General features: G+C 37.5%; 1 protein-coding gene across 3 annotated transcripts in view; it reads left to right on the top strand.

Annotated features, from left to right (window-relative positions):
- IL16 (interleukin 16) overlaps positions 1-17,479 on the top strand; it is a 167,520-nt gene that overhangs the window by 84,337 nt on the left and 65,704 nt on the right. For 2 of the 3 annotated variants that reach the window (XM_007479269.3, XM_056805949.1), the window contains 2 exons: positions 394-526; positions 6,828-6,936. In XM_007479269.3, the coding sequence (XP_007479331.1) occupies positions 394-526; positions 6,828-6,936 (242 nt within the window). The remainder of the gene's footprint in view (positions 1-393; positions 527-6,827; positions 6,937-17,479) is intronic. The other variant, XM_001367414.5, reaches the window with a different exon arrangement.

Genomic DNA, 17,479 nt, shown 5'->3' with positions numbered 1-17,479 from the left:
TAAAATGAAGAGTTTGGAGTAGAAAGCTTTTGCCATTACTTCAGCTCTATAATTATGATTTTATTCTCTCCTACACCTATATATGCTCAAGAAAAATCCAATATTATATGAACCATCATGAATCCCAACCTTGGGACAAGTAGGTGGCTCAGTGGATAGATAGTCAGTCACACCTGGAGGTAGCCTCAGACACTTCCTAGCTGTGTTATCCTAGGCAAGTCACTTGGCTCCCGTTGCCTTGCCCTTACTGTTCTCTTGCCTTACAATCAATTCTTAGTGTCTATTTTAAGCCTGAAAGTGAGGGGGGGGGGAGGGAATCCCAACCACTTGAGTTCTGGTTTCCGTTATGTGGATCCAATGGGAATCATGGTGTGCTTTTTTCCCCACTCTTAGAGATGGCCGATTAGCACCAGGAGATGAGCTGTTGGCACTTAATGGACAATTTCCTAAGGAACTCTCCAGCCAGGAATCGAAATCTCTCACTCAGTCAGCAACGGGCTTGGTCAATTTAGGGATTGCTAAAGAGGTAAGCAGAGGGATTATAGATCCACAGGACAATAATCTAAACCTGAGACTTCTTGGTCTTAGGGGAGAATAAGGGAAAAACTGTTTGGAGTCACTCCCTTCCACTCCCACCTCAGCCACAATCTTTCCCCATTACCAATGACAAAACCTTAGTTCATGTAGTCAACTTTTATTCTAAAAGATGGAATAGAAGACCTTTGTGTCTGTGGAGAGCATGAAACTGTTGTAGTGTTAGCTGGGATGCTGCACTCACTCTTTGATGTATGACTGTTCCAACAAGAGCACTTTTTCCCTGAGTGTGACCAAGCATCCCTCTGAGCCAAGGACAAACATTTTGCTCCATTAGGGATTGTTCTTTTGAATCATTTTCTGACATAATAAATTCAGACTTAGTGACATTCATCATTTAGCTCAAACTTATAGGACTTACTTTAATCTGAAGAATCAATTCAGAATTCTGAACTGGAAGAATCTTATAGATCATTTTTATTTGAAAGAAGAAACTGAAGCCCAAAGAATACCAAATACTTTGCCCCAAGTCACACAGCTAATTGGCAGCAGAAGTGAACACATGTTTCTTCCCAGTGTGGTGATTTTTTTAACTAAGGGTTGATGCCTTTTTATGCATAAAAGATATTGTGCTGAGGACAATTTAAAAAAAAATAAAGAAATAAGACTTTTTGGGGGTCATAGTCAAGGGAAAGCAGATTTCCTCTTGTTCTCCTAGCTCATCCTAGGGCCTATGTGACCAAAAGAGGGTAACATAGTGAAAGAATAGTAGTCATGGAATCAGAATACCTGAGCTCATGTCTCAGTCTTGCCACTAAGCAGTTGTGTGATCCTGAAAAAGTTCTTGGATCTTTCTAAACACTAGTTTTCTCATCTCTAAAATGGTCCTCATAATATTTGTGTATCTATACCACATGGGGTACCTCATGGACCAAATTAGGCAATATACATAAAGCAGTTTCCATGCTTTTATGCACACTGTAATCTAAACTTATTAGTCTTGACCAGTGTTTCTTTGAGGCAGCTGGCTATGCCCTGTCTGCTTACCCCAAACAGAGATGTCAAGAAACCTCCTGTGTATTATACTGAGGCTTATAAACTTTCAGGAGACATAGTTTGAACTTATTTTGTTTCTCACTCCGATTCACAATGAAATGTAACCTTTTCTTTCCCATAGAAATTATATAGTAAGATAATTTATACCATGGCTAAATCTCCACAGGTAAAATGTAGCATTGCAAAATTATCGAGATAATTCAAATGGCATTGACCAGTCTTTGATACTTTGAGGCCTATAGGATGGTTCTGACCTAGTGGGCATCCACAACCAATTTGTAAGTTGATCTCAACATTGGGAGGGTAAGAGTTTTATAAGCTCTGTCCCATCCTATTCCCCCAATTCTATAGTTTCCTAGAGTGGCATCCAGTCTAGGGCCAATCAGCCTTTGGACCTAGGTCACTGACATCCAGAGAGATGGCTTTCTTCCATGTTCAGAACAAGAGACTTTCTTCAATGTGTCAGCCTTGTGGAGATCACCATTTTATTCTCTACCTTGTGGAGATCACATAGGACCCTGCTACAATACCTATACCCAGTCTCAGGAGCATAGTGATTTAAAGATAGATTCTGTCCTTTGATGAACTCCATTCCCAGGGTCCCTGGACTGTGCAGTGATAACACTTCCAATTTCCTCACCTGATCCCAGAGAACCACTTTCTTGGAGTTGTCTTCTTCCCTCTATCTTCAAATCTTATGCATGCATGAGCTGCTCTTTTTGGATGACAATCCCTACTCTTTTCTAGTGCAAGGGCCCCTGCTATTAGACAGTTCTCTGCGTTGCCATTTATTTCATATCCTCTTCATTAATAGACTCTCTCTGTGCCCCAAAGGATAGCAGTATTAGTTATGACTCTATAACCTCTATAGACTTTAGTTCACTCAACTACAAAATTGGAGAATTGGTCAAAATGGTCCCCCAAATTCTGTCTAGATTTATATCTATGATCTTTTCGTCTCACCTTCCTACCTTTTCCACCTCCTGAATGCTTAAGGCAAATGCAAATTGATTATCTATGAGTCCTATTTTTAGACTGGGTCCTCAATATTGAGAAGATGAGACCTTTTTTTACCTTAAAGAGCCATAGGTATGTGTTCCTGGGTTATTCTTATGTAATACATTAAGGATTTTGGTATAGTCCACATATAGAAATGATCTTTAATAGTTACAATGCATAATCGTAAAGAAGAAATTCCTTTTCCCTTTGCTATGGAGTTTTGTTTACAGACTGTATGGTACTGTTTTCATTATCTTTGGTACTCTATTCCTTTTGCTCTTAAAACTATTTCAAAAATTTTGCTTAACTCATGGTAGGGGCTTGATAAATGATTATTGATTGATTAGGACCTACACTTTAAAACAAACTTGTCATTAACACAAAAAGAAGCTTAAAAAACCTTTTAACTAACTCAATTTACTTTATTATCATTAGGGGAAAATTTTAAGGAAATTTTGCAGGCAAGGCCAATCCTAGCACAACAAATTGCCAGGTCTCATTTTCCTAGTTTATTTTTACTCCTGGTAGGTAGGATACAAGTAGCAGTTGAAATCCAGACTCCTTATTTACTCACACAAGCTATTACTTATATTGGAAGAAGTGGAACAAGGGAATATTTATTTATAGGAGTGGTGTTGAAAGGAGCCCTGAATTCTAACAGCAGTAGCAGTATTTTGTACTTGGGATCAGAAAGACTTGTGTTTGAATTCCATTTTTGACATTTATTAGCAGTATTAACCAAGCTCAAGTCACTCAGACTCTCCCTACGTCTTGGTTTCTACATCGGTAAAATAGAGAAATAATGCATATTACCTACATTAATACATATAATCTATATTAAACAGTATAGTAGGATGTAAGCTTCTTGAGGCCAGGAGCTATTCTTCATTCCTCCCACCCACACCCAATACCCAACATCTGGCACAGTGCCTTGAATTTAGTAGTCACTTAATAAATTTTTATTGGATTGATTAAATGAGGTATTTGACCCTTAAGCGCTTAATGTTTGTTGATTGATTGATAGGAAAGGGCTTTTTTGCAAGCTTTAAAGCACAATGTGATGGTCAGTTTATTGTTAGTCCTTTTCCTGCCACTAACTAAATATGATTTTGAGTAAGTTATTTTACATTTCCCATGGGCAAGTTATTGAATCTTTCTTGGCCTCAGTTTACTCATTTGAAAAATGAAGGAGTTAGTTTAGGTTGGTGGTGTCAAACACAAATGTAAATAGTGGCTACATGTTCCTATATAATGATCTTTTTAGGCATATATTGAGTTGGGAAGCTATAAATTAATGTTATCTCCTTTATTATATATTTATTTTTGAAAAATGTTACCCAAATATATTTCAATCTGATTTAGGCCACACTGGATCTGCTATTCTTAGCCTTTGTTTTGGTGTCATGAACCCCTTTAGCAATATGGTAGAATCAATGGACTCCAGAATAGGTTTAAATTCATAAGCTATAATATATGGGATTTCATAAAAAACAAATTACATCAAAACAAACTTATCAGATTTTTTTTTAATTGTTCCCAGATCCCCCTTCCCCTCTCTGAGAGTTAAGAATATCTGGTCTATAGCTTTTGACTTCCCATCTAGTTCTATATGTATGACCGTATGAAAATAAGCCCATGATCCTATGTTTTTTGCAACTCAGGTTTCTGATCTCTGAAAAGAGAGTTTTGAACCAGTTGATGTCTAGTCTCTTCCACCTCTCAGATTCTATGAGTATATAATTTTATTTCCACAGGAACTATTAACTGACCCTATGAAATCCCCACAGTGAATCAACATGTTGAAAGGAGAATTCTGAACATGTTCCTAAAAATCATCTTTGGTGAATTAATCCTCTAAGCGTTTTAAAAACTGATTCTCTTTTTAAGGTTTCATAAAACGAGTTTGGCACAAGTGAATGGATCCTTTTGTTTGAATTGGTAGTGCCACCTGGTGCTGGAAACGTAAAGTGATTCCCTAGTTCCCCAGTCCTTCAGACTAGCATTCATGCTAATTCTCATGGTAAAGTGCTGGGTCCTTGTCATAGACTTAGAGATGATCAGACCTGGGATCACCTAGTTGCACTCTTTTATTTTAGGGTAGGGAACGAGAAGAGTTTTTAGTGGGTCACTATAGGAACAAGTGAAAATACTGCAAATTCATAGAAAAACAAGATTAAGATTAAAGCTAGGTGATATGGTGGATAGTGTGTGGGACTTGGAATAGCAAGTTAAAATATTGCTTGAGACATTTACTAGCTGTGTAACTCTAGGCAAATTACTAACACTCTGCCAGCCTCAGTTTCCTTATCTGTAAAAACAGGATAATAGCACCTACCTCACAGGGTTATTGTGAAGATCAAATTAAATGCACAATAACACACACACATATATAACTTTGCAACCTTGAAATGTACAAATGCTAACTATTTCTCTTCTGGATTTATTTTCTGCTTCTGAAATGACATGGCTAAGAACATGTAATAAAGATAATTATAAATATACCTGTGGCAGATAGGTAGCATAGTGGGCTTGGAATCATGAAAACTCATCTTCATGAATTCAAATCTAGCCTCAGATACTTACTAGCTATATAACCCTGGACAAGTCACTTAACCCTGTTTGCCTCAGTTGCTCATCTGTAAAATGATCTGGAGAAGGAAATGGTAAACTGCTCTGAGTCTGCCAAGGAAATCCCAAATGGGTCACAAAGAGTCAGACATGACTGAAAGGACTCAACCACTCCCCTCCCTCTCTCTCTCTCTCTCTCTCTCTCTCTCTCTCTATATATATATATATATATATATATATATATATATGTATATATATATATATATTTTTTTTATGTTATATGTGTGTGTGTATACACACACACCACAATCACTGTATATATACATATATATACACACACACACAGAGTAGGGTCTCCTTTTATGTGAACTCAACGATGCTCAATTGGCAATTTTAAAAAATAAAGGCAGAAAAATATGTAAAATAAAAAAATTTAATTACATGCTAAATCTCTGCTGTTTCTTCTAGTGGCATAAAGTCGCACAACAGTTTACCCAGTGACACTCATTTTTTTTTTCTGAGAAGCAGTAGCTTGAGTCATTACTTTGTTTCATTCCAGACATTAGCTCCTGCTTCAGTCTTTGTCCAGGGTTCTTACCTGTAACAAGTCCTGCCTGTGTCAGAGCAGTGTTTCGCTACTGCTATTTAGTTACTAATTTAGTTACTATTTAGTTACTACTACATGACTCCAAAGTAGAAGAGTAGTAATGCTGGGAGCGCTGATTAGTCTAAGAAAAGTTGTAAAGTGCCTAGGAAAGTTTGAATAATAAATGTTCATCGAATGATAGGGTTCATTATTATGTGCATTTTTCAACTTATGCTTAGAATGTATTGATCATGTAAATTGAGATCCTATCAGGTATGTGTATCTGTGTGTGTGTGTCTATACACGTATATATGTATAGACACACACATACATTTTTTTAAGTTGCTGGGGCAAAGTGGAGTGAGGTCTGTTCAAAATCATGCTCTGATACTTAAAATATCTGTGATCTTGACCAAATCATTGAATCTTTCAGGTCTTCATTTTCCTCATATGTAAAATGAGAGGGTTGGACAACATGGTCACTAAGATGTCTTCTTGCTGTCAGTCTATGGGTCTATGAGCTAAATAAGGCTTGGAGAGTTTAACCTGACCACTTCAAGAACGTACAGTTTGTCAACAGTGCAAACACAATGTCTTACATACTTAGACATCATTTAAGTAATTTTTGAAATGGATTTGAATCCCCTGCCAAAAGGAAGGAATTTGACTTTATGATCTTTACAAATAACTTGAAAATGGCATGATTCTAAAGATTCCTGTTTGAATGCTCTTTTTAAAAAGTAAGTGTGCTTGGCTATTTTTCTTCTTCAAACTCAACTATACAGATATTTCTTAAGTGCAAATACCATATGTGCTAGGTTTTGAAGATATAAAAATGAGCAACAGTAGGATTCCTGCTTTCAGAGAGTATTAGAGTATAATAGATCATCTCTAAACATAAAGATATTCATTGGCATCCTCTCAGAAAGGACCCAAGCATTGAATTGTTGGTCTAAACAATACTGATTTCTTGATGAATCCATCTTCTTGCCTTGTCTCTAACTGCACACTTTATGACAAATCTAATAGGATAAAAATCTTGTTCTAACCAATTGGTTGACATGATATTGGGACTCTTTTGTAGGAAACCTCAACAGCTACCTCTAGAGAAAAGCCCAGTAAAGTGGATGCCCAAAATAATAGTTTCCTGCACTCCAAAACCACTGGCCAGAGGACTCGAAGTAATTCAACAAGTAAGTGTCTCTTTAAATATCTTTGATAACATTACAGAATAGGGTTTTACTCCAAGGTGCCAACATTTAGTAGAGGCAAGCAGTTCAAAGTGATTCTCTGTGCTCCACAGGGTAGTTCGGGCTCTTACCCACTCCCCCAAAAGATCTTTCCTTCCCAAGGGTCTGATCACTATCATATTAATCTCTTAGAGGCTATGATCTGATTTGGATGGACTATTTACATTATATTATTGAGGCTGGCAGTAGGTGTCAGATGCTGCTAAGTAGCACAGTGGAGAAGAGTGCCAGATCTAGAGTTAGAAAACCCTGACTGTGGGACCCTAGGCAAGACATTTAACCTCTATCTGTCTCAGTGTTCTCAACTATAAAATGAAGATAATAATACCTACCTCCCAGGGTTATTGTGAGAATGAAAGGAGATATTTGTAAATCACTTAGCTTCCTTCTTCTGGGGACTCAGAGCATTAGTGACAGCTAGCATCCATAACTGGGGCAGTGTAGTGTCAGTACCTGTGCATGTTGACTTCACCTGCAACAGCCTTGAGGTCTTTGGCTCCTCTAGTTCTTCTCACCTAAGATTCCCCATGTGTCAGGATTCCCGTGTAAAGCTCTGAGTGGTGATATTGGTCAAGCCTATACAACTGTGGCTTACTTGGGTTGGGGCTAAAATATTCAGTACAAATGATTCTATTGACACCTTTATAGTAGATACCTTACAGGCATCTGACTGAAATAACTAGGTCCTTTCTCCACAGAGCTTATATAGGTTATCTTATTAACTGTGTATGTATCTAAATATCTATCTGTCTAGCTAGCTATCTCTGTCTTTCTAACATGGAAATATTTCATTGGGAATAAAGGGACCTGGGTTTTAGTCCTAATGTGGACAAGTCAATTTAATTTGCTAACCTTTAATTTCCACATACACAAAATGTGGAAATTGCATTAAATAAGTTCTAAAGTCATTTCATGACCTAGTATTCTTAAAGCCAGTCGATGTGGTTTCAAGTCCCATTTTGGCCACATAACTAGGTGAGGATGGGAAAGCTGCTCTAACTCAGTTTCCCTAGCTGAAAATAGGGATTAAAACACTTTTCTTAATGCCTCACAAAATAGCTAGCTATATAAATTTGAGCTGGTATTTTTTGTTACCTAATCTTTTAGTTCCATCTCATTTAACTATGGCTTTTATAGACATGACTGGGCATCATGCCATTGAGAATCCAGTAATCATGTTGATTATCTGTTTCTCTTTGGAAGGGTGGTGTATTAAGTCAATTATAAAAGTCCTAATTCTTGTTTTGAAGAAAATCTTAACTTCATATATACAATATTTAAAATTCTATCTTCTGCAAACACACTTGATAACTGATATACTCTGTGGTCATTGATACAACATGATTAGTGGACAGAATACTGGGTTGGACTCAGAAAAACTGGGTTCAAATCCCACTGCTATACCAGCTGGGTGACCATAGGTAACATAGTCTTTCAGACAACCTAATCCTCAAAATGCTAGTAACTGGGCTTATAATATCCATTCCCTAGGGTTGTTGTGAGAAAAATGCCTTGTAAAATTAAAAGCCCATTATTAAGTACAAGTAATGATTATCTCCTGAGGGAAGGGGATATACAAAGATGTGTCAGGGATTACTGCCCTCAAGGAGCTTACTATCTAAGAGGTTGTTTCCTGTTCTTAGTTTGTTATTATGGAGTAATTTCAGTCATGTTTGATTCTTTGTGACCCCATTTGGGATTTTCTTGGTAAAAATACTGGAGTGCTTTGCCATTTCCCTCTCTAGCTCATTTCAGATATGAGGAAATTGAGGCAAAGAGGGTGAAGAGTTTCAGCCTCTCCAAGAAATTCTTGTGTGGATTTAATCACCTAGAAGGGTAGCCAAGAACTGGGAGACTATAGGGGGAAGGTTTAAAGATTAAGGGAGGAACAACATAGATAAAACAAACACACAAGAGATACAGAAAATGCTGTGGCAATCCACTGAGCCACCTAGCTGCCCCCAGCTTTTGCAGATAAGCTCACAATAAAAAGTAAGGTATTATGACTGAGTTTTGTCAGTAACATCTTTTATTTTTTTAATTTCATCTTTATTTTATTCCAGTCACAAATTTACATATAAGTTTTCCAAGGTTACATGATTCATGTTGTCTCCCTCCTCTCCTTCCTTCCCTTTCCCCCTTCCTCCTCATGGAGTTGATAAGCAAGTACACTGGGTTATTCAATGATCTTTTAAATGGAAAGGGTGCCATAGGAATGGGGATGGTTAATAGGGTACTGTAAGAGTTAAATTGGGGTTTTTACTAAATAGGAGAACTATAAATTCAATGTTGTGTTTTCCAAATTCAAAATATTATTCCTAAGCCAGAAAAGACTATTAGCAGCTTTAATTTATAAAGAGGAAGAGAAAGAGTTGAAGTATGAAATGTAGGAGGGAAAGAGGTAAGGAGTTGTCTAGCCTACCCTAAGTCCTGATCTGATGAAATTCAGTTTGCTCCCTGACAAAGTTCCAATCTCTATGTGGAAGTCCAGTTCACTCACCAGCAAGCAGATGCAGGATCCAAGGTAAAGAGTCTCTCCACAGAACCCATGCTGAAGGGAGTGTCCCACTGAAGCATCAATGAGCAGAGAGGGTCTCCTTGCAATGCCACCAAGGCAGGAATATTTCCATGTCAGAAGTCCCAAGGAGAAGTTGAAAGGAGAAGACCTGAGGACAAGAAGTTCCAGACTTTTTATAGTCCTTTTTCCACATCACTTCCTGTCCCTTTCCCTCTTCACAGAGTTCAATCACAGCTTCCAAATTGCCTAGCACTACTCAGGGGGGCAGTGTCTGTGGGATCCACCTTTAATCTTCTGAGGGTATAAACTCTTATCAAAGGATTCACAAGTTTCTGACTGAGTTAAAAGGGTGGAACTCTCTAAGTGACTTGTGAATTCTCTTGGTGGCTAACAAGGAGTTATGTAGGGGTTTCTTGATTGATTAACTCAAAATAGACAAAGAGAATAAAGAATTCCCTTTCATTTACTGATTTTCATTTTTAAAAAAGTAAAGGAAAAGAAAGTATAGAGCCTATAAAACAGAGATCAGCAAATTTCACTGAGATTTGTTAGATTTAAAATGGTTGAAGGCCTTAAATAGTAACAGTTAAAAGAGTGATGTTGTAAACTGTAGTGAGTTAAAATGGTGGAAGATATAAATTGTGATAGATATAAGAGAGGGTGAGTAAATTTGACTGCAGAAAATATGTTTCACTACAGTGTCTTGGTTTTTAAATCAAATATAAGGTGGTCGCCAGAGAAATATTCCCAATTATTCAAATACCCAAGTCAACTGGGTTTTATAGAGATTTTAATTAATACAAATGTGGAATTAAAGAAAAGAGAGAAAGAGAGAAAAAGGAAATAAGTGTGAAGAGCCTTAAGCTAACATGGCCTAGACCTGAGTCTTAAGAGAGAGAGATCAGTCAGTCAGTCTTTTAACACTCACCACAAGGTCTGTCTAAGCAAGGATTCTAGAGACACCAGGCCAGCTCCATCTCAGCTGACTTCACCAGAGAGAGTTCCAGCCAGAGTCCTCCTTAAAGAGCCTTCCAGCCAGAGACTGTTCCAAAGGGCCTCTCTCCAGAGCCTCCAGAGGGACAGAGTCCCCTCAGAGGAGCTCCAGCGAGACCTCCTTAGAGATTGTCCTCCAAGAGCTTCCCTTCTCCAGAGCCTCTCTCAAGAGATTCTTCCCAAGCGATCCTCATCAGAGATCCTCCAAAAGGATTCTTTCTCTCAAGAGATTCTGCTTTTTCTTATATAGGGGTTTTTCTCCTATGTCACCTCCCCTAAGTCCTTACATCTACCAATCACTGTAGACGTTTTCCAAAGGACTGCCCATCTGAATTCCTGCTAAGTCGACTAATCTCCTCATTAAGTGAAAACACAGCTGAGTCAACTAATCTCATTAAGAGAAAACTTGCCTGACCCTTTTAGTTACCTAGCATCTCATTGTATCAATTCTAAAAAACAGGCATGGCTCAAAGAACTCCTTGCCTTATTATAAGCATGGGTCCAAGTACTTTCATTGTTTAGCAAGGAGTTTTCTCCCCTAAAGCAGTCTTAAGTACGGTTGGAGTAGAGGTCCTCCCATTTCTGATCCTGGCGAGTTCTCACATCAAAATGGGGAATGTTTCCCAGTAGGGAATTTGTTCCAATGGAGGATTCCTCAATGTGGAAATTTTTAACATTCATAAGTCTGAGAAATTTCAAGATTTACAGATTCCACACATAGTTTTTTTTGTTGTTTTTTTTGTTGTTTTTTTTTTTACCATTTGACATATATTTATGATTCTTTTTGATAACTTTGACCTTACAATGGTTTTAATTGTGGAGCCCTAAGTAGGCATTTTCATACCCTCCACAAATACCAGAAACCATGCCTAAGGCCAAGCTACAGGAAACTGACACTCAATGGGGAAAGCAGGAGTTGGGAATGGGATATGACTCCATGGCACAGATTCAAAGATCCAAAGACTTTAGAGGTTAGTGCTATGAGGTAGTTGAAGGAAAAGAATAATGAAAAAGAGAGGTCTGGTGGGGTGCAGTGGGAAAGGGAATGACCTGACATTTCACAGCTTTTTATTTTACGTTGCTTACTAGGTGCTAAGCGGTCTTGCTTCTAGTGCTACATCAAAATCCTCTAAATCTATTGCTCTGGAGCAAAGCTATGGCAGCTTAAGGCTCTATTTAAATGCCACTAAAAAAAAGATGGAAAGGAAATTGTACTTTCTTGCATACATAATCACATGTAATTGCAGGGTTCCTTATTCCTCTGAAAGCAATGTTTCCTCTCTCTCTCTCTCTCTCTCTCTCTCTCTCTCTCTCTCTCTCTCTCTCTCTCTCTCTCTCTCTCTCTCTCTCTCTCTGTCTCTCTCTCACTGCTTGGTTTTGCTATGTACAAAAAGAACAATTTTCTATAGGGAAAAAAAAAGCCTTAGATGAATTTAATTTAAAATTTTCTAATAATGTTAATGATGATGATAAGCTAGTACTTACATAGCACTTTAATGTCTGAAATCCCTTTATAAGTATTTTATTTTATCCTTAGAACAGTGTGGGAAGTTAGTGCTATTATAATCCCCCTTTTACAAATGAAAATCTGACACAAATAGAACTTAAATGATTTGGTCAAGGTCATAGAGCTATAAAGGTTTGAAATCAAATTTGAACTTAAATTTTCTGAACGCTAGGTCCAGTGCTCTATTCCCTGCACCACCTCATTGCCTTTTTTTTAATGGCATTTTCATTCCACTTGGGTTAGTGCTTAGGAAGGAAAGAAGGAACATGGTAACAACTTTGTTTTGTATTGTAGATTTAGTTGTATCTGTCTCTTTGTGGAACCATTTAGGGATTTTTTTTTTCAAAGATCCTGAAGTGGCTTGCCATTTCCTTTTCCAGCTCTTTTTACAGATAAGGAAACTGAAGCCAACATGGCTAAGTAGCTTGACCAGAATCACACATCAAAACAAGTATCTGAGACTGGATTTGAACTTAGGCCCTCCTGACACCAGAGCTGGGCTCTCTATCTACTGAGCCACCTAGTTGCCTTGGAACTTGCATCAGGAATAATAATGTCCATAATGTTTTTTAAATGTCTTACATATATTTGAATTTATAAAGTCATTTTTTTCTTTCAATTGCCATGTCTTAAAGTGGATATAGATGTTTGATACAACTACCCCAGTTTATTGGACTGAAAGTTAAAAGACCTAATTCTTCCATTTACTATGGGATATAGGCATTACTAAATTCTCTGAGTCTCCATTTCCTAATCTGCAAAACAGACATAATACAACTTGATCTCCTTGCCTTATAAGAAAGCACTTTCTAAATTGTTAAGTACTGTATAAATGTGAACCTTTACCCCTTAACAATTTTAACTCTTGATATGATTGAGGAGAGACTCTAAATGAACACCCTAATGCAAATACCAACAACATGGAAATGGATTCGGATCAAGGACACATGTAATACCAAGTGGAATCGTGCGTCGGCTATGGGAGGGGTGGAGGGGGGGAAGAAAATGATCCTTTTTCCCCAATGAATAATGTTTGAAAATGACCAAATAAAATAATGTTTAAAAGGAAAAAAACAAAACAAAACAATTTTAACTCTTCAGTCATGAAATTGAATTAACTTTGAGAGATCTTTAATGCCATAAAACTAATCATCTAATTTGAGGGAACAATTTGGTCAGAGCCTTTTGCACAAATGGTGCCCCAGAAACAATTATAGAACAGTTTACCTAGAAATCTAGAATGAGGATAGGAAATGGAGACGCCAGTGGGTTACTTCAAAGGGGCAGTTGTTACAGATAAAAGAGTGGTTGACTTAAACTGTGACCGCAAAAATATGGTTTCGAGAATTTGAATAGCCAAAACTGTAAAGATAATTTTTTGTGTCTTGATTTTATATTAAAAATAAAGTAGTTGCCATGGGAAAATTTCCCAAATATGAAATACCCAAGTCAGCTGAGTTTTTATGGAGATTTTAATTAATACAAATAAGGAATTAAGGAAAGGGAGAGTGAGAGTAAGAGAAAATAATGAGAAAAGGGCTAGGCCAGCCTAGGTCAGCCTAGGCTTAAGCCTTAAGAGAGAGATCAGTCAGCCTTTTATCAACTCACCACAAGATTTGTCCCAAGCAAAACTCTAGTGTTCAGAGAGACCCTCCAGTTTAGCTCAAGAAGTTCCACATCAGCTTCCAAGGCTGAATTCCCTTTCAGCCACTGAGACAGAGACCAGCCTCCAATTCAGCTCCATAGCTGAATTACCTCAGAGCCCTTTCTGACCTCCTTTTAAAGAGAATTTTCTCCTATCTCACCTCCCCTAAGTTTTCACATCTACCAATCACAGTAGACGTTTTCACAGGACTGACCATTCTTAATTCACATCTGAGTAGACTAAACTTTTGAGTAATTCACACCTGAGTAGACTAAAGCTTCACACCTCTTGCTAAGCTTGCTTGAACTTTTAGTGATTAATTTGACCTTCACTGATACTTAGCACCTTTTCCTATTAGATCGAAAAATAGACCCATCTTAGGGGTTTTAGCTTTACTTTAAGTATGCGTTAAGTACTTTTCACTGTTCAGTAAGAAGTTCACAACTTTATCTTCCCCTAAAGTATGCCTCAATGAGATGCCTCAATGTTTACATTAGCAATCATGAATCTGAGTAAGCTACTAAAAGACATGCAGAGGTCTATGCTTTCTTCAAGGTAAAGGAACTCCTTCTATTACTACACTTTAGAAGACAAGGATAGTAGAAGCTAGATAGCACAGTATATAGACTGCCAGACCTAGAACTGAGAGGACCTGGGTTCAAATCTAACCTCAGATACTTCCAAGCTGTGTTACCCTGGACAAGTTACTTAACTCTAATTGCCTAGTCTTTATCACTCCTTTGCCTTAGAATCAATACTATTATGGATTTTAGGATATAAGGTAAGGTTTTTGTTTTTAATTTTAATTTTAAAGAAAAGAAGACCATTGAGGGAATTGAATGAAGCATAGAGATGTTCTATGACTTAACCAGGGTCAGATAGCTGAAGAAATATCAAGACTTTGCTGCCTCTATAGCCACTGATCATTTCATTTAGCCTTTAGTGATTTAAGGGAGAAAGTATGAAAAAGCAAAACTTTGAAGACAGTGTCTATGGTTCTATTTGTATATTTTGTTTCCCTGGATAGAATGTAAACTCCTTGACAGCTGACTTTCATTTTTTTCCTTTCTCTCCCCAATTCTTAGTGTCTAGTACATAGTATAGTAGGCCCTTAATACATGCTTGTTGATGGGTTGATTCTAGAATTCAAAATATGCTTACCTTTTCTATGAACTAATGGCCCTTTTCTGTGAGTGTGGGAAACACCAAATTACTAATGTAATGAAAGCAACCAGAAATACTGAAATTACCTTGAACAAAGGCAGTAGAAATATCCTAAGTGGAAAAATGTAACCTGGTTTCAAAAACAATTTCTCATTTCCTGATGGAAGGTGCTTCAGGATATTTTCAACTGTGGTCCTTCACATGAATCGTGTCATCCCACAACTATTCCATCATTCTAATTGTTTTGCCTGTTTTTTCCGGTAATCTGAATTAATTGATTCATCTTCTGTCTGCTGAAATCTGTTTTCTTTTCTTTTATTGAAGCTGACAGGAATAAATGAAGATAGATTTCTAGCTAGGAAGGGATGAGACCAATTGAATGTTCAAGGAAATCTTCCCATTGACATCCCATGAGGAAGGACCACAGATGCTATAATAACAACTGATGCTTGTATAGCCTTTTCACCATGTACAAAGGGATTTTCATACATATCATCTAATATGGCCCTTAAGATATCTCTGTAGAGGTAAGCAGGGCAGACATTATTGTCATGTTCCTTTTGTACAGAAGGAAAGGGAAGTTTGGAGAAGTGATTTGCCTCAGGTTATATGACTAGTGAATAATGAAGCTGGAAGGAAAACTGAGCACTTCATTCCATTACACAAGTAGAAGCCATCAATATTCACAGAAAAATGTATGTTTTATTGACATTAATATCTTTTAAAGCTATAACCATGTCTTATACCATGCACACATTAATGTACAAAAGATCTCATAGCAGTATACTTTTTTAAAAGGAGATTTTCTTCAATAAAGTCATCTAGTTTTTTGCTTGACTTGGTAGATTTTTTTTTAAACCCTTACCTTCCATCTTAGAATCAGTACTATGTATTGGTTCCAAAGCAGAAGAGTGGTAAGGGCTAGGCAATGGGGGTTAAGTGACTTGCCCAGGGTGACACAGTTGGGAAGTATATGAGGCCAGATTTGAACCTAGGCCCTCCCGTCTCTAGGCCTAGCTCTCAATCCACTGAGCCATCCAACTTCCCCTTTGGTAGATGTTTTAAAGATGTCTGATTCAACTATTTTTTACTGAATTTCCAGGCATTCTTATTTGGCCTCATATTTTAGCCTACAAATAAAAAATGTAAAGGTCATGAAGGTATTGAAGATAAACTGAACTTATGTATTTTACATAGAAATTAAAGATTTTTCAACATTTCTAATATTTTTCTATTTGCCCCCCCCCCCAATCATCTAAGCAAAAAGCAATTCTGAACTTCATCCCTCTTCTATACCCGTCCTCCAAAGCTGGAATTTATTCCTTCTGAGCTCACCTCTATCTCAAAGAATCCCTCCCTTATTTTAAGACTCATACATGATGACTGATCCCCTGTGTATGGTTTATTGTAACTACCTAACCTTTGATATATCAACAGAGTGGTCTGTGATGAACAATTTCAATGGAATTGAGCACAGAGTACCAACTTAAACTATTACAGTGTGCCATACTAGAAAGGGCACTGAAGTTAGAATAAGGAGAACTCCTGATTTCTAGTTTTGACTCTGTTAACCAGCAAGAATGTGACCTTGAATGTAATGAAATTCCTCTCTTGGCTTCAGTTTCATCATCTGAAAAAATAAGGGGCTGAATTAGATTTCTAGAATCCTGCCTCATCTCTAGAATCTAGAAATATGCAGAGATTCAATTGGAGGGAGAAAAACTTATACATTCATAGGTATGTACTAAAGGCATATAAAATGATTTTGGGGGAAAGAAGAGTTTTAGAAGGCAGGTAGGTGGTACAGTGAATAGAGTGCTGGGGTTACAGTGTAATGGAGGAGAGAAAACAGGGAGAGAATGAGTGGATGATTCCTCTCCTCTATTGCTTATGGGGAGAGGTAAACCAATTCTGTCTCCTCTGGAAAAATGTGATTCTAGTTTGATGTTGAAAGGGAGAAGTGAGGGCTAGGGACAGATGTGAATCAGGTCAACTCAATGAAAGAGGCAATGTGTCTTCCTCAGAGGAGTTTAGGGTCCCCGAGACCAAGTTTTTCTCAGTAAGGCAAGATGTTCCCTTGTAGAGTCACTTCACACAGGCACTTTGACAAACTTCAGGGATCAAGATATAGCACCAATTGGCAAGGAATGATGACAATATTCCTTAGCCAATGATACTGAGTTATCATTAGTCATCATTAGTTATCATTAGAGTTATCATTCAAGTTGAAATCCTATCTCTAACTATTGATTCTAATCCCAAGATGGTTATCTACAAACCCACATCTAAATAGCTTAGTTTATTAAATTTATTTAGTTTAATTCATTAAATAGTTTATTTATGTGTCAACAGTGGAGGGTAATAGTAGAAGAATGAGAGAAAAGATAAGTGAGTGAAGGTCAGTCCTATGGTCTGCCCCCCTTCCCTCCTTACAGATTGGCTTTCAAAGTCTAGAGTCCAGAGGCTTCTGAGTCTTGGCCCCTTTTCTTCACCAACTGTTTTTTATCCCTAATGTATGATCTAAGTCCTACTGTTGAGTTCAAGGGATGAGTAAGGAATGAGTAAAGGAAGGATCCTTGGATAAGGGTTTCAGTTTGGCTCAAGCCAGAGTGAGTCCACCAAAAACCCTATTGAGAATCCTATAGATGTGAATTAAATC

Source organism: Monodelphis domestica, chromosome 1 (assembly GCF_027887165.1).
Source record: "Monodelphis domestica isolate mMonDom1 chromosome 1, mMonDom1.pri, whole genome shotgun sequence".
Classification (NCBI taxonomy): Eukaryota; Metazoa; Chordata; class Mammalia; order Didelphimorphia; family Didelphidae; genus Monodelphis; species Monodelphis domestica.
Note: the sequence above shows the minus strand (reverse complement) of the source record. Positions and strands in the feature narration are given on the sequence as shown.